General features: G+C 26.1%; 1 protein-coding gene across 1 annotated transcript in view; it reads right to left on the bottom strand.

The window, feature by feature from the left end:
- LOC111641977 overlaps positions 1-14603 on the bottom strand; it is a 53835-nt gene extending 39232 nt beyond the window's left edge. The window contains exons 1-20 of the mRNA XM_023388266.1: positions 14571-14603; positions 14355-14513; positions 14101-14259; positions 13564-13635; positions 13405-13491; positions 9839-9924; positions 9147-9307; positions 8976-9030; positions 8781-8889; positions 7973-8134; positions 7723-7881; positions 7186-7257; positions 7027-7113; positions 2625-2710; positions 1933-2093; positions 1762-1816; positions 1567-1675; positions 1324-1486; positions 828-940; positions 573-755 (exon numbers count right to left, since the gene is read on the bottom strand). Coding sequence (XP_023244034.1) covers positions 573-755; positions 828-940; positions 1324-1486; positions 1567-1675; positions 1762-1816; positions 1933-2093; positions 2625-2710; positions 7027-7113; positions 7186-7257; positions 7723-7881; positions 7973-8134; positions 8781-8889; positions 8976-9030; positions 9147-9307; positions 9839-9924; positions 13405-13491; positions 13564-13635; positions 14101-14259; positions 14355-14513; positions 14571-14603 — 2271 coding nt within the window. The remainder of the gene's footprint in view (positions 1-572; positions 756-827; positions 941-1323; positions 1487-1566; positions 1676-1761; positions 1817-1932; positions 2094-2624; positions 2711-7026; positions 7114-7185; positions 7258-7722; positions 7882-7972; positions 8135-8780; positions 8890-8975; positions 9031-9146; positions 9308-9838; positions 9925-13404; positions 13492-13563; positions 13636-14100; positions 14260-14354; positions 14514-14570) is intronic.
- Positions 14604-24886: the final 10283 nt, after the last annotated feature.

The raw sequence follows: 24886 nt of genomic DNA, 5'->3' as shown, positions 1-24886 counted from the left end.
ATTGTGAAGTCTAGGTTGTAGCTAATTAAAACTATAAAATTTTGATTTCTCATTTTTATGCATTACGTTATTCAAATATATTATTATTATCATTATTATTATTATTACTACTCGTCAAAAATCCTATAAAGACCTAGAACAATTAGTGGAAGAATAAGAAACACAACAACAATTACTATGTTCCCCATTCTTCGACTCACAATATACAGTATGTTGTTATGTTTCTTATTATTGGACTAATCGTTTACTGCGTATGACATCACAAAACTTTCCATGATTAAATTTCAATACGGAAGGTCAATCAGAAAATGTCTGTCTATAATTATGGCCAATCTTCTGTATTAAATCTGTATTTTAAGATCCATACATTTTGGATCTTACAATATATAGGCCTATATTTTGTGTAAATATATTTTAATATCAACGGTAAATTTTACATATCAATCAATTTAAAACGGATTTACGCAAAACATGTACCTGTTTTCCGTAAATTTGTTAAACTCTTTTTTTCCCTCTTAATCCTGGTTGTTTATCGTAATATCGATTTACTGCTCAAAACGTTTGTAACTTACCACAGTTATTTTCAGGTGCTGTTTAGCATGATGGAAACAAGCTTGTAATAGCTCTGGCAAATCGTAATGTTCAGCAGCGCATATTAAACCAGGAATAGTTTCGCAGGTGAGAGGGCAAGAACCACTTTGTAGATAATCAATCAACGTTCGAAACGTATCACTATCAAACTCGATTATGTTAAACTAAAATTAATAAAATTTAATTAGATGAAATTTTAAAAATATCTTTAAAAAAAAATTAAAACTTTTACTTACCTCAGTTTGGCAAAGTTTAACGCGATCTACTTTATGAGCATCTGCACAAACACTTAATGCAACTGTAGTGCCAGTTAGAGATTGCTTTCGCTCTCTATCGGTTTTATCTTTACCTAATTTTATTTTCAAAATATAAAATATTTTGTATATAACAGTTATATAACGATAATCATAACATATTTATCTTCAATTTTATATTATTTAATTAAATTATTATTTGTAAAATGAAGATAATCTATATCAACAATACCTATTATCGTAATTCTAAACATTTTTAATTAATTTATATATTTAATTAAACATTATCAATTAATGTAATTTTACAACAACTAGCAAATTGATTTACTGTGTTTAATTTTACTTGTTCAATTTTTAATACATTAATTAATATAATTTTTATGTAAATTTTGTGACGAAGTATTTTTTTTAAATTATTATTGTTAAAAAAATCACATAACAAAATCACTCCACCAGACACACTTACAATCGAACTCACTCTGCCATCGTTTAAGTCCTCCGGGGTCAGATGCTAAATTACTTTTAGATGTGCTACGACTTCCCATTCCCCATCCAGCCCAATTTCCAAGACGAGAAAAATATCTCCATACTACTGGACTCGATGGTGGTTTATTTCTTGGAGGTTCGTGAATATCTGGCACCTAAAATAATATTTTTAAAAAAAACGATTACTATTAAATAAAGAAATTATAAAATTTTAACGTAAATTCCCTCTCTTTACTTGTAAAAAGTTACTGGATTTCGGTGCTTCTGTCTTATAACTTGAATCTGAAGGTCCAGATGATGGGCCGTAACCAGTAGTAAATCCATAAAGCATTTCTAAAAATACCCTTATAAAAAAAATAAAGAAAATATTATAATTATATCAACATTTTTTGTTAATCATTTATATTATAAAACAATTTATCACAATTACCTGCTTCTAATTCCCAAAATTGCTCGAACTGCATAAACTTTAGTCTTTTCTTTACCTTTGAGTATACAAATAAATACTCAATAATTTAAATATTCAAACACTTTTAGAGTTAATGTATTTATCATATTATATTTTATTGTAGATAGTTTTACAATATATGCGTAAACAAACCTTGTCCTACATTAAATATCACATCGCATAATTGATGATTATTTTGAAAGGCTTTTGTAAAATCTTTAGCGAGTTGTTCATAACCTTCGAATGAATCTCTTACGCTATCTAACAATGGACTGGAAGGCCTCATGTGACCGATCGGGCGCCAAGAACCCCTCCTAAGAATTAATATAAAAATTCTTTTACGCATATAGAAATTAATACAAAATGAAAATAATAATAATAATAATAATAATTAAAACAAATAATTATAATGTATTTTAAGAGAAATCATAGCGGAAAACATTCAGTCTCTTTTATATATTTTATTCTGGTATCAAATTTCGCATCTTTGAAGTAAACAAGTGGACTGCATGGCTCTAGTGTCCTACTTTCATCTGCACGTTGCCTAGGAAACAAACCACGGTTTAAAGTAGGTGGAGGAAGCGTCTTCTTCCATCCATTCATTCATCGTATGTCGATTCAATGACTGCAACAGCGTTTCTATATATAGCTCGTCCGAGACAATGTCATTAATGTCCGGGCCGAGAACGGTTCCGTTAATCACCAAATCGATTTTAGTGTGTGTGTTTGTGTAGTTGTTTGCATTCTTAAAAAACAATTTTTCTTTAAAGAGACCGAAATAACATAAACGGAAACAAAAATATTTATCTAATCTCAAAAGAATTTAAATCGGATTTAAATTTTACCTGTAAGGTTTGGGAATTTGACCCGTTTCGGCGTGATTTTGCAAATTAGTTACGATGTCCTCTAGCATTTGACTCCTAGTACGATCCTAGAAATAATAAATGTATTATTCATTCTCGATAATATACATTTAAATTAAACTGACTTGATAATTTTCCACAATAATACGGCATAATCAATATTTATATTTGTTCTAAAATTTCTCCTTCCATAACTATCGAATCCATTAATTCACTACAGAAAATTATCTTAGGATATTTTAGACGTGTCATATCAATATAACCGCGTATAAAATAAAAGTACTACTATAATAAATTTTGTGGCTCCAACGTATAAAGAACAGTAATACATTACAGTTGTTAAGATCTTAAAAGCGTATGCTTTCATTAGAACGACAGATTGCGATGATATGTAGCTACATGAATTATATATTTAATATAAATTAATTGTTTAAAATTATAAAATAATTTTTATAGAATATATAAATGATATATTTAAGTACATTTTATAAGTATATTTCATTAATTTTAAAAATTATTATGGAATGTAAATGTTGTTTAATTTATACTGTAATTTCTTTTTACTTTTACATATTTTTCGTTTTAATAAATCCACATAAAATATTTTAGTGCTTTCTTTAAGTATGCAAATTTTACTGTTAAATTTTAATGTTAAATTTTTATTATTAGAACTGTAAAAGTGTGTTTTAAATTTAAATTTCCATATGCTAAATTGTTTTATAACCATCCAATCAATCCTGATTGGGATGCTGTGTTATCAATGCCTGTTTTGATGCAATGTGCTACTGTTTATTCAATCAAAAAATAATTTGCGACAATATTTTAATCCCAATTTAATGTAAATAAACATTTTATGATATTTCAATCTCATTTACTTTTACTTAAGATTGAAATTTCCATATAATTTTCAAGAGATGTCATTTGTGTTCGTTAAGGGAAAATGCTGTAAACTATATAGTCATAATCATACTATTATACATAAAATGTTTTAACTGCAAAACATTTTAAACGTTCTCAAGTTTTTAAATTCAATTTATTACACTACAGACAGTAAAGTTTATATTTTAAAATATTCTACAGAACTAATCTAAATGATACTAAAAATTTTAAAGTTAATAATACTAGTGATATTTTTATCTTTTATTTATTAATGATATATATTATTCGTGCACTTCATTTTATAGTTAATATGTTACATATAGGTTTATTTTTATTATTAATAATAATAATTGAAATTTAATTTTTTTTTCCTAACATTCACTATCTAAATTTATTATTAACTGTTCAATTAATTTTCACACATTGATCCAGTAATTTTTCGAAATACAGACCTAATGCAATTTATAGATTGATATGATTTATTGTACTGGGATGTGATATAATCATACAATATTGTATGATCATATCACATTATAGTGTCAATCCCATTTTCACGAGTCTAAGAAGTCTCACGAAAATGGGATTGGCAACATAATATGACTAAGGATATTTATACCTTTACTTGTATTTAGCTAAACTTCTTTATTTTATGTTTTCCCAGTTTAAATTACATTTACTATTGAAGTTTAATTATATTAATTAAGCCTGGACATAAATAATTAATTTAGTAAAGCAAAGTTTTAATTAAGCACGACAACAACGTTGAACATACTTTCTTCCGTCTTGTAAAATAATTTCTATTTATTTTCAAAAATATTTATAGAATCTTGACATTGAAAGACTTGAAAAAAAAACTTAATCTTTTTTTTTCTCATATTCTCAACCGCGAAACATTAAAATTTATACAAAATTATAATTCCAGATTTCTTGTTATTATTTACTTGATTGTTAAATAAATTAAATGTAATTAGATTTAGAATATAAACTAAATGTAAACCGACTGGATGACCGAGGTGGCAAGTCGTTAGCCTTTTGTTACGGAGGATCCTGATCGAAAAACCCAGAGTTTTTCGGGGGTGGCTTTCCAGGATTCAGGGCCCATTCCATTGTGGATGGCTTAAAAAGAAGGCCCTCTTAGTGCCTTCGTGTCACACGTAAAAAAGGGCCCTCTTAGTGCCACAGAGTGAAAGAGGAAAAAAAAAAAATTGAATAAAGGAATTTAGTGGGTGTAGTTTAATAAATTTTGACGATTTCTAAATATTAGGAATAAATTTAAATATACTTTAATAAAGTAAAATAGTTTTTTTCATGTATTTTTTGTGTTAACAATATGCATAAAAATGGAAAATCAACTTATTAATTCAAAATGAATAATTTTATCATAAATTATATCGGATAGTTGCATTTAGGACAGAAAATAAACATTTTTTTTTAGTTTATAGTATGCCTATAAAGTAGGTTTATCACAGATTAGACTGAATATCGATCGATTTTCGTAATTGTTGTAAAAAACTCCAACTCAAATCAAAGTAAACTGAATTCATTGAATTTATCGATTGATACAATTTCAGCTATTGTATATCCGTCCACCCGAATGAAGATATCATATGTAGCAAATGAAAGGTGCAGCCAAGCTCAAATTTTGGATGTTATTCAATAATTTCAGTTTATTTAAACAATACTTGATATATTTCAACAATGGTGGTCCAATGAAAATTTTTTCCAAAATTGTAAAAAATATATGCTAAAATTAAATTTAAAAAATAGTTTAAATGATAAATGAATTAAAAATAAATTAAAAAAAATAACTTATATTAATTTAGAAATTGCTATAAAATTCAAAATTTTAACTATTAAATAAATATACTGTAAAATAAATTCAAAATTCGAGACAATTGTTTATTTACTTGCTGATTTTATGCTCATGAAAAATATTTTAATGTACTAAAATTAATTAAAAAGCTTTCAATTTATTTTAATAATTATTTTAAATATTTTCTAAGGTAATTTATAAATAAATGTTTNAGAGGAAAAAAAAAAAATTGAATAAAGGAATTTAGTGGGTGTAGTTTAATAAATTTTGACGATTTCTAAATATTAGGAATAAATTTAAATATACTTTAATAAAGTAAAATAGTTTTTTTCATGTATTTTTTGTGTTAACAATATGCATAAAAATGGAAAATCAACTTATTAATTCAAAATGAATAATTTTATCATAAATTATATCGGATAGTTGCATTTAGGACAGAAAATAAACATTTTTTTTTAGTTTATAGTATGCCTATAAAGTAGGTTTATCACAGATTAGACTGAATATCGATCGATTTTCGTAATTGTTGTAAAAAACTCCAACTCAAATCAAAGTAAACTGAATTCATTGAATTTATCGATTGATACAATTTCAGCTATTGTATATCCGTCCACCCGAATGAAGATATCATATGTAGCAAATGAAAGGTGCAGCCAAGCTCAAATTTTGGATGTTATTCAATAATTTCAGTTTATTTAAACAATACTTGATATATTTCAACAATGGTGGTCCAATGAAAATTTTTTCCAAAATTGTAAAAAATATATGCTAAAATTAAATTTAAAAAATAGTTTAAATGATAAATGAATTAAAAATAAATTAAAAAAATAACTTATATTAATTTAGAAATTGCTATAAAATTCAAGATTTTAACTATTAAATAAATATACTGTAAAATAAATTCAAAATTCGAGACAATTGTTTATTTACTTGCTGATTTTATGCTCATGAAAAATATTTTAATGTACTAAAATTAATTAAAAAGCTTTCAATTTATTTTAATAATTATTTTAAATATTTTCTAAGGTAATTTATAAATAAATGTTTTAAAGATGAAATATGGAATGTGTAGTCTTCAATCAGTTGAATATTTAAAATTTTACATATTCTTAATTATATCTAATTAAAATGATAGATGGAATTTCATTTTATTTATTGAATAGAATCAAATCAATAATATTTGCTAAACATTCATAAAAGATGGAAAGAATTTGATTATGTAAAAAAATAAAATATTTACCTTACACTTTATTATTATTTATAACATGTTTTACCTTACCTTACTGTTGTATATGATCATCAATACATTGTATTTTATTTCTAACATATTTGTAATACAAATTATCAGGTATTATCCTACAATTTTAATGTTATTTGTTCTTCCATTTTTGCTAAATTTTTCGCAAATTCTAGAAAATCTTTATATAATGTTTATCATTTTTGAATTTCGATGTATTCAGCATCATTTGGAGCGCTTCAAATATATACTTCATGAATACATTTAGGTATAATATAAAGCATACCATCGTAGACACTTCTTCTATGTCGTTAATATAATGGTGATAAAGTACAATAATTGATTTATAAAAATATTCTGCAATTTTAATATAGAATCGAGAGTCAAGATTAAAGAAATTTTATATGAAAGATGAAATTTTTCACATTCCAAAAGATATAAATTAAACAAACCACCTGCATTCTTGCAAATTTCGGTGCTGAATAACTAGCTCTTTCACCATTGACGATTTTCGTTAATAGCCACTCGCGAAATAAAGGATCCTATAAAATATATTTTATTTATTTATTTCTCACAAATACTAAAATTTATATTAAATATATAAATATTATTACCTTTTCAAAAACAGAACAGTGCCATAAATAAGGCTTATAAGCACCAACTTCATCTCGAGAAACAACAGACACCTAAACAATATACTGAAATATATTATTTTATATCACAAACTGAAAAATTTAAGCTGGTTTTTTTTATATATATATAATATAAATATTTGTTGAACAGAAAGAAAAATTTTCTAATAATAAATAAACATTTTATTCAGATATAAAATAATGTTTTTCTGAATCGCATCAACTACTACAACTTCATATAAAATATATATATATATATATAAATAAATAAACTATTCACATAAAATCAAAGCAGATGAAGTTACAATAATAAATATGACATTTAGCAGACACTAGAAATAGTAATTTCCTGCCCGAGAATATTACGACTGATTTCTATTCAAAGCACAGGAAACATTAAAAAACAGATAAAAATCGAGTTATAATCTTCGCTCATTGCTATTATAATATATAATTTTTGTCTATCTTGTTAAGAATAATCGATTTACTATTTTAGTTTGATTTTAATATTAAAATGACCTGATATACGGTAGGATTTGTTTTCTTTGGAGAAGTTTTTACCACAATAAAAGTATGTAGAAAATGGGACTTGATGCAGGCCGGCGAAAACAATGTATCTTCAGCTTCTAAGAAGGCTACACAAACAATGTCATTACCTATATGACGTTTCTTTTGTAACTGAAATATTATGAAAGACATCAGCAATACATCATACAGGAATCGGAAATGTTGAATGCTATTTTTTTTCGATTGGATATCAATTTTTTACCTTTTGTGGATCGTGATCTTCGTGAGGCAAAAGCGTGGAAACATGAAACATAATTTCTATTCCTCTCCATGATGTATATACAGATTCAGTACCTGTTAGATCGTGCACTGTATCCAAACCACCTTTGTATTTATCAAACCCTGTTAAATATATTTCTAACTTCAATTTTATGCTTGAAATAATTAATTTTATACAATTATTGAAATATTTACATACGAATTCTTTTATAAATTGTCTTACTCCATACATCTCATAAAAATAACAATTATTATTATTATTATTATTATTATTATAACAGACCTTATTTATTATTTTTATTAATTTTAACATTAAATGTAACTTGGATATTTGCATTAATTATATTAATGAATGTATATCATTTAAAGTACAAAAGATACGTAAAAATGAAAAGAGAGCACCATTATACTATGAAGTAGGTCGTAAGCTCTTAACGACTGTCAAATCTGACTTTAAAAATGCTTTAAAGTATGCTACGTCATAGGTATCTGAACCATTAGTGTTCCTTTTTTTTCACACTGTTTGGCATTTCACCGTCTAACTTTTTAAAAGTTTGTACAATTCGCTGAAGATTAATTGAGTCACGAAGTTCTTTCTAAAGTTGGCACTTTGACAAATTCTAACTGGAAATATCCTTATAAAGCCAATTTAAAAACATAATAATAATTAATCAGAATTCCATTGATATTATCTATGATTTTTTTTATTGAAGATAGTATAATANTTAAAAAAAACGATTACTATTAAATAAAGAAATTATAAAATTTTAACGTAAATTCCCTCTCTTTACTTGTAAAAAGTTACTGGATTTCGGTGCTTCTGTCTTATAACTTGAATCTGAAGGTCCAGATGATGGGCCGTAACCAGTAGTAAATCCATAAAGCATTTCTAAAAATACCCTTATAAAAAAAATAAAGAAAATATTATAATTATATCAACATTTTTTGTTAATCATTTATATTATAAAACAATTTATCACAATTACCTGCTTCTAATTCCCAAAATTGCTCGAACTGCATAAACTTTAGTCTTTTCTTTACCTTTGAGTATACAAATAAATACTCAATAATTTAAATATTCAAACACTTTTAGAGTTAATGTATTTATCATATTATATTTTATTGTAGATAGTTTTACAATATATGCGTAAACAAACCTTGTCCTACATTAAATATCACATCGCATAATTGATGATTATTTTGAAAGGCTTTTGTAAAATCTTTAGCGAGTTGTTCATAACCTTCGAATGAATCTCTTACGCTATCTAACAATGGACTGGAAGGCCTCATGTGACCGATCGGGCGCCAAGAACCCCTCCTAAGAATTAATATAAAAATTCTTTTACGCATATAGAAATTAATACAAAATGAAAATAATAATAATAATAATAATAATTAAAACAAATAATTATAATGTATTTTAAGAGAAATCATAGCGGAAAACATTCAGTCTCTTTTATATATTTTATTCTGGTATCAAATTTCGCATCTTTGAAGTAAACAAGTGGACTGCATGGCTCTAGTGTCCTACTTTCATCTGCACGTTGCCTAGGAAACAAACCACGGTTTAAAGTAGGTGGAGGAAGCGTCTTCTTCCATCCATTCATTCATCGTATGTCGATTCAATGACTGCAACAGCGTTTCTATATATAGCTCGTCCGAGACAATGTCATTAATGTCCGGGCCGAGAACGGTTCCGTTAATCACCAAATCGATTTTAGTGTGTGTGTTTGTGTAGTTGTTTGCATTCTTAAAAAACAATTTTTCTTTAAAGAGACCGAAATAACATAAACGGAAACAAAAATATTTATCTAATCTCAAAAGAATTTAAATCGGATTTAAATTTTACCTGTAAGGTTTGGGAATTTGACCCGTTTCGGCGTGATTTTGCAAATTAGTTACGATGTCCTCTAGCATTTGACTCCTAGTACGATCCTAGAAATAATAAATGTATTATTCATTCTCGATAATATACATTTAAATTAAACTGACTTGATAATTTTCCACAATAATACGGCATAATCAATATTTATATTTGTTCTAAAATTTCTCCTTCCATAACTATCGAATCCATTAATTCACTACAGAAAATTATCTTAGGATATTTTAGACGTGTCATATCAATATAACCGCGTATAAAATAAAAGTACTACTATAATAAATTTTGTGGCTCCAACGTATAAAGAACAGTAATACATTACAGTTGTTAAGATCTTAAAAGCGTATGCTTTCATTAGAACGACAGATTGCGATGATATGTAGCTACATGAATTATATATTTAATATAAATTAATTGTTTAAAATTATAAAATAATTTTTATAGAATATATAAATGATATATTTAAGTACATTTTATAAGTATATTTCATTAATTTTAAAAATTATTATGGAATGTAAATGTTGTTTAATTTATACTGTAATTTCTTTTTACTTTTACATATTTTTCGTTTTAATAAATCCACATAAAATATTTTAGTGCTTTCTTTAAGTATGCAAATTTTACTGTTAAATTTTAATGTTAAATTTTTATTATTAGAACTGTAAAAGTGTGTTTTAAATTTAAATTTCCATATGCTAAATTGTTTTATAACCATCCAATCAATCCTGATTGGGATGCTGTGTTATCAATGCCTGTTTTGATGCAATGTGCTACTGTTTATTCAATCAAAAAATAATTTGCGACAATATTTTAATCCCAATTTAATGTAAATAAACATTTTATGATATTTCAATCTCATTTACTTTTACTTAAGATTGAAATTTCCATATAATTTTCAAGAGATGTCATTTGTGTTCGTTAAGGGAAAATGCTGTAAACTATATAGTCATAATCATACTATTATACATAAAATGTTTTAACTGCAAAACATTTTAAACGTTCTCAAGTTTTTAAATTCAATTTATTACACTACAGACAGTAAAGTTTATATTTTAAAATATTCTACAGAACTAATCTAAATGATACTAAAAATTTTAAAGTTAATAATACTAGTGATATTTTTATCTTTTATTTATTAATGATATATATTATTCGTGCACTTCATTTTATAGTTAATATGTTACATATAGGTTTATTTTTATTATTAATAATAATAATTGAAATTTAATTTTTTTTTCCTAACATTCACTATCTAAATTTATTATTAACTGTTCAATTAATTTTCACACATTGATCCAGTAATTTTTCGAAATACAGACCTAATGCAATTTATAGATTGATATGATTTATTGTACTGGGATGTGATATAATCATACAATATTGTATGATCATATCACATTATAGTGTCAATCCCATTTTCACGAGTCTAAGAAGTCTCACGAAAATGGGATTGGCAACATAATATGACTAAGGATATTTATACCTTTACTTGTATTTAGCTAAACTTCTTTATTTTATGTTTTCCCAGTTTAAATTACATTTACTATTGAAGTTTAATTATATTAATTAAGCCTGGACATAAATAATTAATTTAGTAAAGCAAAGTTTTAATTAAGCACGACAACAACGTTGAACATACTTTCTTCCGTCTTGTAAAATAATTTCTATTTATTTTCAAAAATATTTATAGAATCTTGACATTGAAAGACTTGAAAAAAAAACTTAATCTTTTTTTTTCTCATATTCTCAACCGCGAAACATTAAAATTTATACAAAATTATAATTCCAGATTTCTTGTTATTATTTACTTGATTGTTAAATAAATTAAATGTAATTAGATTTAGAATATAAACTAAATGTAAACCGACTGGATGACCGAGGTGGCAAGTCGTTAGCCTTTTGTTACGGAGGATCCTGATCGAAAAACCCAGAGTTTTTCGGGGGTGGCTTTCCAGGATTCAGGGCCCATTCCATTGTGGATGGCTTAAAAAGAAGGCCCTCTTAGTGCCTTCGTGTCACACGTAAAAAAAGGCCCTCTTAGTGCCACAGAGTGAAAAGAGTAAAAAAAAAAAATTGAATAAAGGAATTTAGTGGGTGTAGTTTAATAAATTTTGACGATTTCTAAATATTAGGAATAAATTTAAATATACTTTAATAAAGTAAAATAGTTTTTTTCATGTATTTTTTGTGTTAACAATATGCATAAAAATGGAAAATCAACTTATTAATTCAAAATGAATAATTTTATCATAAATTATATCGGATAGTTGCATTTAGGACAGAAAATAAACATTTTTTTTTAGTTTATAGTATGCCTATAAAGTAGGTTTATCACAGATTAGACTGAATATCGATCGATTTTCGTAATTGTTGTAAAAAACTCCAACTCAAATCAAAGTAAACTGAATTCATTGAATTTATCGATTGATACAATTTCAGCTATTGTATATCCGTCCACCCGAATGAAGATATCATATGTAGCAAATGAAAGGTGCAGCCAAGCTCAAATTTTGGATGTTATTCAATAATTTCAGTTTATTTAAACAATACTTGATATATTTCAACAATGGTGGTCCAATGAAAATTTTTTCCAAAATTGTAAAAAATATATGCTAAAATTAAATTTAAAAAATAGTTTAAATGATAAATGAATTAAAAATAAATTAAAAAAATAACTTATATTAATTTAGAAATTGCTATAAAATTCAAGATTTTAACTATTAAATAAATATACTGTAAAATAAATTCAAAATTCGAGACAATTGTTTATTTACTTGCTGATTTTATGCTCATGAAAAATATTTTAATGTACTAAAATTAATTAAAAAGCTTTCAATTTATTTTAATAATTATTTTAAATATTTTCTAAGGTAATTTATAAATAAATGTTTTAAAGATGAAATATGGAATGTGTAGTCTTCAATCAGTTGAATATTTAAAATTTTACATATTCTTAATTATATCTAATTAAAATGATAGATGGAATTTCATTTTATTTATTGAATAGAATCAAATCAATAATATTTGCTAAACATTCATAAAAGATGGAAAGAATTTGATTATGTAAAAAAATAAAATATTTACCTTACACTTTATTATTATTTATAACATGTTTTACCTTACCTTACTGTTGTATATGATCATCAATACATTGTATTTTATTTCTAACATATTTGTAATACAAATTATCAGGTATTATCCTACAATTTTAATGTTATTTGTTCTTCCATTTTTGCTAAATTTTTCGCAAATTCTAGAAAATCTTTATATAATGTTTATCATTTTTGAATTTCGATGTATTCAGCATCATTTGGAGCGCTTCAAATATATACTTCATGAATACATTTAGGTATAATATAAAGCATACCATCGTAGACACTTCTTCTATGTCGTTAATATAATGGTGATAAAGTACAATAATTGATTTATAAAAATATTCTGCAATTTTAATATAGAATCGAGAGTCAAGATTAAAGAAATTTTATATGAAAGATGAAATTTTTCACATTCCAAAAGATATAAATTAAACAAACCACCTGCATTCTTGCAAATTTCGGTGCTGAATAACTAGCTCTTTCACCATTGACGATTTTCGTTAATAGCCACTCGCGAAATAAAGGATCCTATAAAATATATTTTATTTATTTATTTCTCACAAATACTAAAATTTATATTAAATATATAAATATTATTACCTTTTCAAAAACAGAACAGTGCCATAAATAAGGCTTATAAGCACCAACTTCATCTCGAGAAACAACAGACACCTAAACAATATACTGAAATATATTATTTTATATCACAAACTGAAAAATTTAAGCTGGTTTTTTTTATATATATATAATATAAATATTTGTTGAACAGAAAGAAAAATTTTCTAATAATAAATAAACATTTTATTCAGATATAAAATAATGTTTTTCTGAATCGCATCAACTACTACAACTTCATATAAAATATATATATATATATATAAATAAATAAACTATTCACATAAAATCAAAGCAGATGAAGTTACAATAATAAATATGACATTTAGCAGACACTAGAAATAGTAATTTCCTGCCCGAGAATATTACGACTGATTTCTATTCAAAGCACAGGAAACATTAAAAAACAGATAAAAATCGAGTTATAATCTTCGCTCATTGCTATTATAATATATAATTTTTGTCTATCTTGTTAAGAATAATCGATTTACTATTTTAGTTTGATTTTAATATTAAAATGACCTGATATACGGTAGGATTTGTTTTCTTTGGAGAAGTTTTTACCACAATAAAAGTATGTAGAAAATGGGACTTGATGCAGGCCGGCGAAAACAATGTATCTTCAGCTTCTAAGAAGGCTACACAAACAATGTCATTACCTATATGACGTTTCTTTTGTAACTGAAATATTATGAAAGACATCAGCAATACATCATACAGGAATCGGAAATGTTGAATGCTATTTTTTTTTTTTCGATTGGATATCAATTTTTTACCTTTTGTGGATCGTGATCTTCGTGAGGCAAAAGCGTGGAAACATGAAACATAATTTCTATTCCTCTCCATGATGTATATACAGATTCAGTACCTGTTAGATCGTGCACTGTATCCAAACCACCTTTGTATTTATCAAACCCTGTTAAATATATTTCTAACTTCAATTTTATGCATGAAATAATTAATTTTATACAATTATTGAAATATTTACATACGAATTCTTTTATAAATTGTCTTACTCCATACATCTCATAAAAATAACAATTATTATTATTATTATTATTATTAATGACTTTAAAGTATATACATATCAATACCGAATTCATAGAAAGAAAACTGATTTAAAAAATTTTAGCTATGGACATAAATTAAAAATTTAAGAAGGGATAAAGCTAGATTTTATCAAGAATAATATGACAAAAGATTTTATATTATATTATTGTTCGAAATCTTTTGAAAATTCAGAATAGAATGGAGACTCCGTTGATTTATTTATCAAGGAAACATTTTGTGTTCGTTTTACATCTTGCTATTTCGTATCCTTAGGCTATAAATAGAATCATTTACTAAATAAATTGCAAGTCTTGGCATCAAAACATCTCTTTGATTCTACAAAAAGACTTTCTTTTCAATACAAATTTTTAACAAAGAATAATATAAAAATATTTTAAAAGTTTCATTGAACGTGAGAAAAATCAAGGGCACNACCTATACTCTTTCATACAGAAGTGTGGCTTATGAGTTCAGTTATTTTCGTATTGTTATAAATTGCTTTCAAAAATAATTATCGGCATCATTCTATTCACTTTTACGCTAAAATCAGCCAGAGGAACAAGCGCACTAATTAATGTTATGCACAAGATTTAAACATAGTTTGATATTTATATTTTGATGATAACATCACTCAATTGACCATTTATGAGCAGATAATCTTTGCACATTCGAAAGTATGTCATGTGTAGTAGAGCGGCGTAATATATTCTCGGATATGTTATTAATTAAATGAAGAATTTTTGCTTGAAGAGTTTCAATATTTTGTGCACGATCTTCATATACCACACTCTTTGTACATAAAATATTTAAATTATTAGGCAAAGTTCTTCATTCATTTACAAACATACCCGAGAGTATGTTGTACCGCTCTATGTACTGTACGATATATTTAGAGATGCGAAAAATGTCATCCCATCAATGGAGGTCACTTGAGTGATGGCATCTTCAGTATATAAATGATTAACTATGTTGTTTAGTACATGAAATCTTGAACATAAAAAGTTTGAAATCTTGTACAACAAAATTTCTAAATAAAGTTAATAATCAGTTTACCTGCTATATATTTTCATCTATTTTATAAAAATCAGAGAAATAAAATTTATATAAAACTTATCCAAACAAATATTCATTATATGTAATATAAATAAAATTACAATAATATTACAATTAGAAAGAAAATAAATTAAATTCTGTAATTTTATTACAGTATTTATTTCGCCAATTTTCTCACCAAGTCCACTAGAATTCTGGACATTGGAAATTCAGAATCAAAATTTTTTTATTTACCTGTAAATGTAATTATTAATTATAAACTAGATTGTGTATTCTGCCTATAAAGAAAATATTAATACTAAAAATATGTCTTAATATGTTACATAAAAAATGTCCAAATGGAATGAAATTTGGTCTGTAAAATATTTGACAAAATAATAATATTTTTATTAATAAATAAATAAAATTAATTCTTCTTATTATTATATTTTAATCTGTAAAGTATCTAAATTTAATGAATTTTCCCTCTTTAATACACTTTTTATAATATTTACGATTTTTTTTATCGATTAAAGAATTATAAAAACTACTGAAAGTGTCAAAAAATCCGTTTTATTTTTAATAAAATCAATGTTAAAATAATTGATAAAAGAAAGAAGAATCAATAAAAAAGGAAAATTAAATCAACATCCATTAAAAATTATAATGTTACTAAAGTTAATAATTGATTTTGATTTTAATAAATGACAGCGAGAAACGTTCAGAAAAACGACAAATAACTATAATAATCTTTATATATAGGCTTATATATAATTTTCGAAGTATCTCTCTGTATTATTATTAGACAGCAAGCATGCAGAAAAATACTTCAGAACTGCTTGTAGATATTTTTGAAAACATTTCAGACAATTTATACGTCCAGTTGTATCAGTCAGGAATGACTACAATTCATTTTATAAGTGGAAAAAAAATGTACTTACTCAATAAATTACAATATTTATTTTTATCTCGAGCGAATATGTATTGATCTTGAACATTTTGATTAATAAATATAACTCATATATATGATTAATATAATTAAGATGAATTTTTCACTTATTTGTCACTATTTGTTATATTTTCTTTATTAGTGAATAATTATGCAAACATCCATTAGTAAAGAAAGAAGTTGGATTTTCCAAATGGATTCTTATTTACAAAACATTTAAAAACTTTATACTTTTTGCATTAATTTGAAATGTATTATGTATTCTATTGTAGAATGAGAAAAATTATCCCAAATGTTTATTGTCTTGCACATTCCAGAATAATAATAAGTGTCAATACAATGCAAAAAGTATTTGTGATGTGAAAAGTGTACGGTAGCTTACATCTATAAAGTTTATCTTACTAGCTTAAATACTTGATGAGGGATACCCAAGAAAAATAATTTTATCGTTAAACACTTGCCATGTGTAATGTAATATATAAAGTTTATCTCATGAAATGTTTGATATTTTTTTAAAAATGTATAATAATATTTATCGGATTTCTTACGTTAAGCATCAACCTGTAATATTACATAAGCTGACATAAATTCTCTCCATTAAAAGCGACCTGATTACAATCCAAACAGGCATGATTACAATGCAAATAGCAGAAAGATGTTATAAAAGCCATGACTCACTGAATCATTTATAAAATAAATCATCAGGATCAAGGTCAAGATCGAGATCATATTCGAATCCAGATTAATTAAAAATGACACTGCCATATTGTATAATATATAAGTCCGTCCAAACTGTATAAATTCAATGGGCATTACAATCAAATATTTTAAAATTAAATCGATTTATATTATAAAAAATGTCCATAAATACAAGTAAAAAATTATGTACTTTACTTCATTCCTGCTTCTTAAAAATAAATTTTATTAGGTTTATGTATTGGTTTTTTAATATTTTTTTCATATCTCGTATCGATTTAAATATTTTGTAAATAATTAGATTTGTTATAAATTTAATACATTTATAACAAATTTAATTAAAAAAGTGATAAACGACCTGAAGCGAAAATAGTCAAATTTTTTATGATTAAAATTGAATATTACACGCATATTCTCATATTCAAATGAAAATTGCTATTAACTCCTTAACTTTTAAAAATTTAGAATGTAACAAACTGAATTTGCTTATAATACGATAAAAGTTTATTAAGAAAAAAATTAAAGCATAGAAATAATTTTAATACATAAATTTATTTGAATAAAAGCATAAATGTTATATAGTTAATTATAGTAATACTTCAATAAACAATGATGTTTACTACGTACTATACCTTAACTTTATTAAAGTTTAATTACTGAATGCGTAAAATGGTTTTTGAATTGATAAAAATTCTTCAATTAAAAAACGTTAGAATTTTTACTACTTGATTTAAATAAATAATTATATATTCTGGTTTATATTTCATGTGTTTATTTCTTTCTAGAAAAAAATATTCTATGATGTTTACTAATTATTAATTCTAGCAAAGCCAATATTTTAACATCGTAATTGAAACAACTGAGATATGTGTTTCATAAATATGTAAAATTTTTAATATAATGAAAGTTAAAATATACATCTTCGGAGGCATGTTGTGAATTTGCGGGTGCTGCAAATTTATGGTATGCTTGTGATTAATATTGAATATGCCTCTGAGCAGCATTTTCATATTAATAACATCATATCATTTCAATTTTTATAGTAAATAATTACAAAAATAATTGTTAATCTATTAGAAGAGTCATCGTTCCCAGAGGCACATATGTTCCCGTGTTCCCCTCTCTCTTTACGCCTTTCTATACATTTCATTTTGTAATTTAAAATATATTTGCCAAATAACGAAATTAAATATCTTGATGTACATTTCAAGTTATAAAGTTTTGTATAAATATTAACATTTTTATAATTAGATCTTGAATTTCTTATAAATTTTTGTGTTTTACTCAACAGTCCATAACATTATCACTTTATAATAACGTAACTATATTCATTTTCGGAATAAGTAATACTGAAATAGAAATAATTAATAATTTAAAATAAATATAAAAATATTCTTGGCTAAACTTAAAGAATGTACCCAATTGTTTAATATTATTATTTACAGATGAAAATTATGTAAAAAATATGTAGAATATAAATATTTGTTTCAAACATTAAAATTTAACATTTTTACTTGCAATAATTGGAACTTAACGAAATTATTATACTTATTCTATGAAAGAGGGTAATTAAAAATAAAGGCTAATAGTTTAGTCTTAAAAGATAAAATAACTAATTTCAAAATATATCTTGTATATATGAAAATTCGTTGGTTTTTTAAATATACATTTAAATTTAAAAAGTAATTTATACTTAGAAAACTACATAGAATTTAAATTTAATTACAAATTCCTTTCTGATATTTAAAACTAAATAAAAAGTGACCATAACATAATTATTATGAAAATTTAACATTTTAAAAAATTACAATGTTAATTATTATTAACACAATAAACAAATAACTTTATTTTAAAAAGTTGAATTCAAAATTAAAATTAAATAATTATATTAAATTAACACAAGTTTAAACAATGAATTTCAAAAATTTCCAGATTTAGAGAGTTCATTATATGAATTTTAATTATAATGAAATTTTCTAATATTTCTTATCAATCAATCTTTATTGGCAAAACATTAAGGAATATGCTCTATTATTATGTCTAGTAAATATTTAGTAATATTTAATTAATAACTGCAGTAAAAAATTACTAACATAAAACGACCTCTGAAATTCGTTTGTGTAGTTCTAAACACAATGTCAATACATTACGTCCTCTATTAATTACTTCTTAAATTTTTATTGTATGGTACAAATCAAATTCATTCATTTACATGAATTGTAGAAGAATTATAGAATTTAAAATGAAATGTTCCAATAAACAAAAGATTTTATTATTTAATCTGAGTTGAGCAAAATCTTTTTATTGTTAGATGTAACTTCACCTCTATGTTGTTACAGAAGGAATTATCAAAAGATTTACTGTACCATGGATGAAACTTTGAATTTATCAACAATTTCTGATCTTTCAATGTTTGTTTGTTTAATTATGGCAACGCAACACTTGGGCGATCTGACTAGGGGGATGCCTTCCGGGAGGTCTTTTTAATCGAAACTGGTCCCTATTTAGGCGTTACAGACGTGGAGAAAACCCGGAAAACTCCACGTGGCCAGCCCGTCCGAGCGAGGGGCGAACCCAGGACCGAACTCCTAGTGTCCAGGAAACGAAGACCGCTTGGCCACTGCTGGGCCCAATGATCTTTCAAAATACGCAAATTAAGAACTTTTCTGTCTCGTTCAAAAACTTGAGTCTTAGAATTAGTGTCAGCAAAATTCCAAAACTGACCATTAGCTATTTTAATTATCTGATTATTAGACTAATTTGTTTGATGAGTTGTTGTTTTATACATCTGTTGACTTATAGAATGCCCATCGAATTTCGTAATAGCTTTTTGGCGAGTCTGGGCGATTTTTATTTTTTCATCTTATTTTTTGCTTGGCATCGTCTTTGCATTCTGTTTTCGCTTGTCATTGACTTCCCGGTTCGATTGTACGTATCGAACCAGGGAAGTTACTGGCAGACCTCCAAGTGGTCCTCCCTGTTAGCAACCCATTTATGGACGAAGCTTCAGTAGAATTTATTTTAGTCCTTTTAAGAACTAGTCGTTATGGCTGAGACAAGAGAGGAATGAGTCTGAAGAGAAATTGTCCTCACAAGACATGGACAGAGAAGTTAATCTACAAGTTGAAAGAATAAATTTGGCGAAAATTATTCGCGTAGTAGTAGTAGTAAGGTACACGAGTTCTACGAGATATACGTTTTTCTTCTTCCAGAAGAAGAAAAAATAAATAAATAAAGAGTAAAATTGGGCTAGAAACATACAGACCAACAATTACGTATGATTGTTTAAGAGGTGTCTAAAGACTTCCTGGGAGATGGTATCATAGCCTTTATTCACAGCCAAATCATGATTGACATAAAAAATCGATTAAGGAATTTCTAGCTAATAATAAGATTTTAATTTCAATTGAAGTCGTATTATTAGCCTGAAATTTCAATTGAAAATACAGAGAAATCTACTAGTTGAGTAACTGAGATATTGGATATTGAATAAATAAGATATTGAGCAATTTGTGGGGATTCATCACAAATAAGACTAAAATAGTAAGTTCTAGGGCCGCATTGTAGCGTTTACTTTACCAAAATTAAAAAATTAAGAATGAAAAGTTTAAAAAAAAAATTTGATTGACTGTGTTGTAACATTGCGCCTCTAAATATTGGTAAGAGAAGGCTGCGTGTAGTCAGTGTGGAAGGGGAATTACTTTAGCACAGAGTATTCTAATATAGTAAGCCGAAGTTTCATAAATGTAAACGTGAAAAAAAATGACAAATTGCAATCACAACGCAATTGATAAAAAAGGGGGTTCACTCGTACAAAGAAGTATACAGATGCTTATGGAGAAACCGACTATAGAGAGTAATTTCAATCTGGGACAAAATGATGACTTGCTAAAATGTGTACAGATCAATCTTCAAAAATCTGTCAGTGTCATTTCTGCCCTCTGTAAGACCCTAGAAAATAGTATTGTTCTTATTCAGAAGCCATATCACTTGAGAAACAAACTGCCTACTTACAACATTATGTGGTCTTCTATCATTCAAAACAATCATCACTTGCGGCTATCATTTTTCTATCCATTTTCTATCGAAGTTGAGTCCCAAAAATGTAGCTTGTGCTGCTATTGGTGTGAACAAGAACATGGAGATCTTGGCGCACATGTATTGTCCACTTAGAGATGATCTGAAGTTGAATCTTCCGTCATTAGAAAATATACTAAACAGATTTTAAAGACATTGATAGTGACATCAACTCTCACTCAGGCTTGTGAGAGACCCTGGAGTGACCCTCACGCCCACAGAATGTTGTTTATAAATGCAAAACAACTTTCATATAGTTAAGAGAATATACATATAATTAGAAGCATACAATTTATGGTAGATTAGATAGAATGATAGCAATAAGACCACCCCATCCATTCATGCTCCTGATCATCATAAAAAGAATACAAAACTTAATGGCATCAAATTACATTGCAGCATAAATTGCCATAGATACTCTAAAGAATACTAAGTGGTTCAAGACAATTTGTGTTACAATGTATCAAGATGATCAAGGTGAGAGCAAAATGATACTACTTTTGGATTATAGTAAAGAAATTCAAAGTTTTGAATATCTTTTTGTGAAATGCGACAGATTCACTTTAAAACGAGATATATAGTAGTATATGTATATTGATTCAAGCAACTGTTTATTGGCTTGAATCAATATACATATACAGTACTACTAGAAAAGATTTATACAAGTTCATCTGAAGAAAGATACCTTCAGGAGTTATATTGCTTTGCGCACAAAGTTTTTCCATGGAATTAAGCTTTGTAAACGATACAGGCAAATACCTGTTTGTTGTATTTTTTACTTTATTTTCTATTATGTTTTTAAATCCGATGTACGAAATCCAAAGATACAGGAATCTTTGGATTTTGTAATAACGCACTTTTCCTAATTTGCATAGTGGAGCAGAAATTGTATCTGAACCTCGTAAGGAGAAATAATAAAAAAATTTTAAATAAAATATTTCGTTGTGTTATATCTACTATTAGACCGTTGTGAGTATCTCTTATTTTTTAAAATTTATCACTTAATTACAAAAGGATAAAACAAATATCTACCAGTATCGTGACATAAAACATAACTAGAAACACTGCGCTTAACTCAAAGAAAGACACGTAGAACGAAAACATGTAATTCTCATATTTCAAAAATAATCCTGAGGCCAAACTGGTCAAGCATAAGGTAAATATTATAGGGAAAATTGTGGTATGAAATAATTTAAAATTATCTTTTATATCAAAGTTTTATTACAGACATCATTTAAATTAAACTACTGGTATTTATGGACACTCGAGACTTCATCAGGATATATTGAAAACGTTGATGGAAATTATTTTTCTAAAAAAAATTACACATAAATAATTAACTTTAACTGCTACTTACACTGTACTTAGAAAATTTCTAGGTTACAACTTTCCATCCACTTGCGATATCTTTCCGGTGTCCTTTTTAAGGACAAATTTTGTTTTATTCGAATTTATTTTCAAATGTAAAGATCTCAGATGGAATTCTAAAATATTTACTTTCCATTGCACTGTCACGAGACCAACAAATCATCATCAGCATATGACAATGAATTACTTTATTCCCTACTACTATATCGTCATTTTCACTTCGAAATATTCATACGCTTTCAGATATGTAAAAATTGAAAATGTATAAAGAAATAAAATCTCCATACTTGAAGGTCAGACTATTTACAAAAATATCAAAATTTTCGAGTCTATCTTAATCCTTTTTATACACACCAGAAGTAACAGTTAACATGGGTTTTATTGAAGAATATACTTCTTAAAACAAAGGTAAACAATAAAGTAAAAAAAATTCACAAAGTTAAAAACGATCAAGTGTCAGCCTTCTGTTTTAGGTTCTGACACTTTACATTAAAAACATGAAGAATTCTTCTCACCACATTGTCCTTTTCCATTATTTAACTGCTTCAGGATATATTTCTTCAAGTATGAAGAAATATATCCTGAGTGATTACAGAAATTGTATCCATATGCAAATTAAGTAAGGATAACTCGAAACTACCACCAGAGGGCCTGAAGCACATTCTTCAATAAAACCCATGTTAACTGTTACTTCTGGTGTGTATAAAAAAGGATTAAGATAGACTCGAAAATTTTGATATTTTTGTAAATAGTCTGACCTTCAAGTATGAAGAAATATATCCTGAGTGATTACAGAAATTGTATCCAAATAAAATCAATCTCCTTGAGTAACCTCTATTGACTTCAAATAATATATATTCGACATAACTCGAAAAAACTTACTTTATAATTATTAAATAATTTTCCAAGTATTTTAAGAAATATCAGTTAAGAGCGTGGTTTTGTTAATAGATTTGAAATCAAAAGAGAATCAAAAGATTTTCAGTATCTATAAAGGCAGCCAAAGCTTTATTATGTTTTTTGACAAATGTATTCGCAACACAGAATTCAAAACAAAAAACTTTTTCCAGTCAAATCCATAAATCTGGTCCAACCGTCTCCAAACTTTTTCTGAGAGGGGCCATATGAACTTTTAAAGATAAATCTAGGACCAAGTACAAAGGGTTAGATTTTTTTTATTTCTAAATAACAATGGACATAAAACAATGTGAAATTTGCGTCTTTTTTTTGAAAGAATGTCATCAAAATTGAGGACAAATTTTGTGGCACGCAATATTAAGATACATTTCAGATATTTATTGGACGGTGATATTCGATACTTTGATTTTATATATTTCATTCTCGAAAAAGTTTGTTGGCAAAGGAACGTAGAACCAAAAATAGAAAAAAAAATTCCTTGGCAAACTTCTTAAGACTTAAAATTCTCTTATGGTAGAGATTTGTAAAGATATAAAAAACTGCCTTCTATTCTACCTTAGTATTCTTTAAATACGTTTTTATAAAAGATCATTTGTAGCGAATTCTATTAATTTTAGTTGATTTTTCCAATTTATATGCTTTGAATTACTTCAAAGATTGATGATAAAACATATCAATGAAAACAAGCTATCAACATGCTTCGGGGCCTGCGGATATAAGTTAAAGACTCCTGATTTCGTGCACTCCTGAAATCTTTAAATTAAAATCAGTGTACCGTGAATGTTTTTCTTAGATTCGATGGCAGAGCATTAAGACGGTAATTGGCAGGATGCTATTTACTACTCTTTTCTTTATAAGTCATACAATATTTAATTTCACACCTATTCTTGCGCAGATCTCAACATATAATGGAATAAATGTAAAAAGAATTCTTTAATTTGAGAAGGAAGCAGTTTAAAAAAAAAAACCAGATTAAGTTTATATCCTGGCAGTATTATTCTTCATATCATTAAAAGACTAATCTAATTCCCCCAATTAACGGAATCTGATTCCAAATTGAAACCAAAGTCTCTTCATTTTCCTCAGTGTATCTTCCTTTAAAAAAGCCATCCATTCATTTTGCGAAATGAGGATATTATCTATCGGATCAAGTATCCTTGGGAAAAATTCATTAACTATTTTTTAAAATAATGATGAATCTCTACATTTTAATAACTA

Source organism: Centruroides sculpturatus, unplaced genomic scaffold (genome assembly GCF_000671375.1).
Source record: "Centruroides sculpturatus isolate CEXI.00-Female unplaced genomic scaffold, Cexi_2.0 scaffold59, whole genome shotgun sequence".
Taxonomy (NCBI): Eukaryota; Metazoa; Arthropoda; class Arachnida; order Scorpiones; family Buthidae; genus Centruroides; species Centruroides sculpturatus.
The sequence above is the reverse complement of the archived record's forward strand: the minus strand, read 5'-3'. Positions and strand labels throughout refer to the sequence as shown.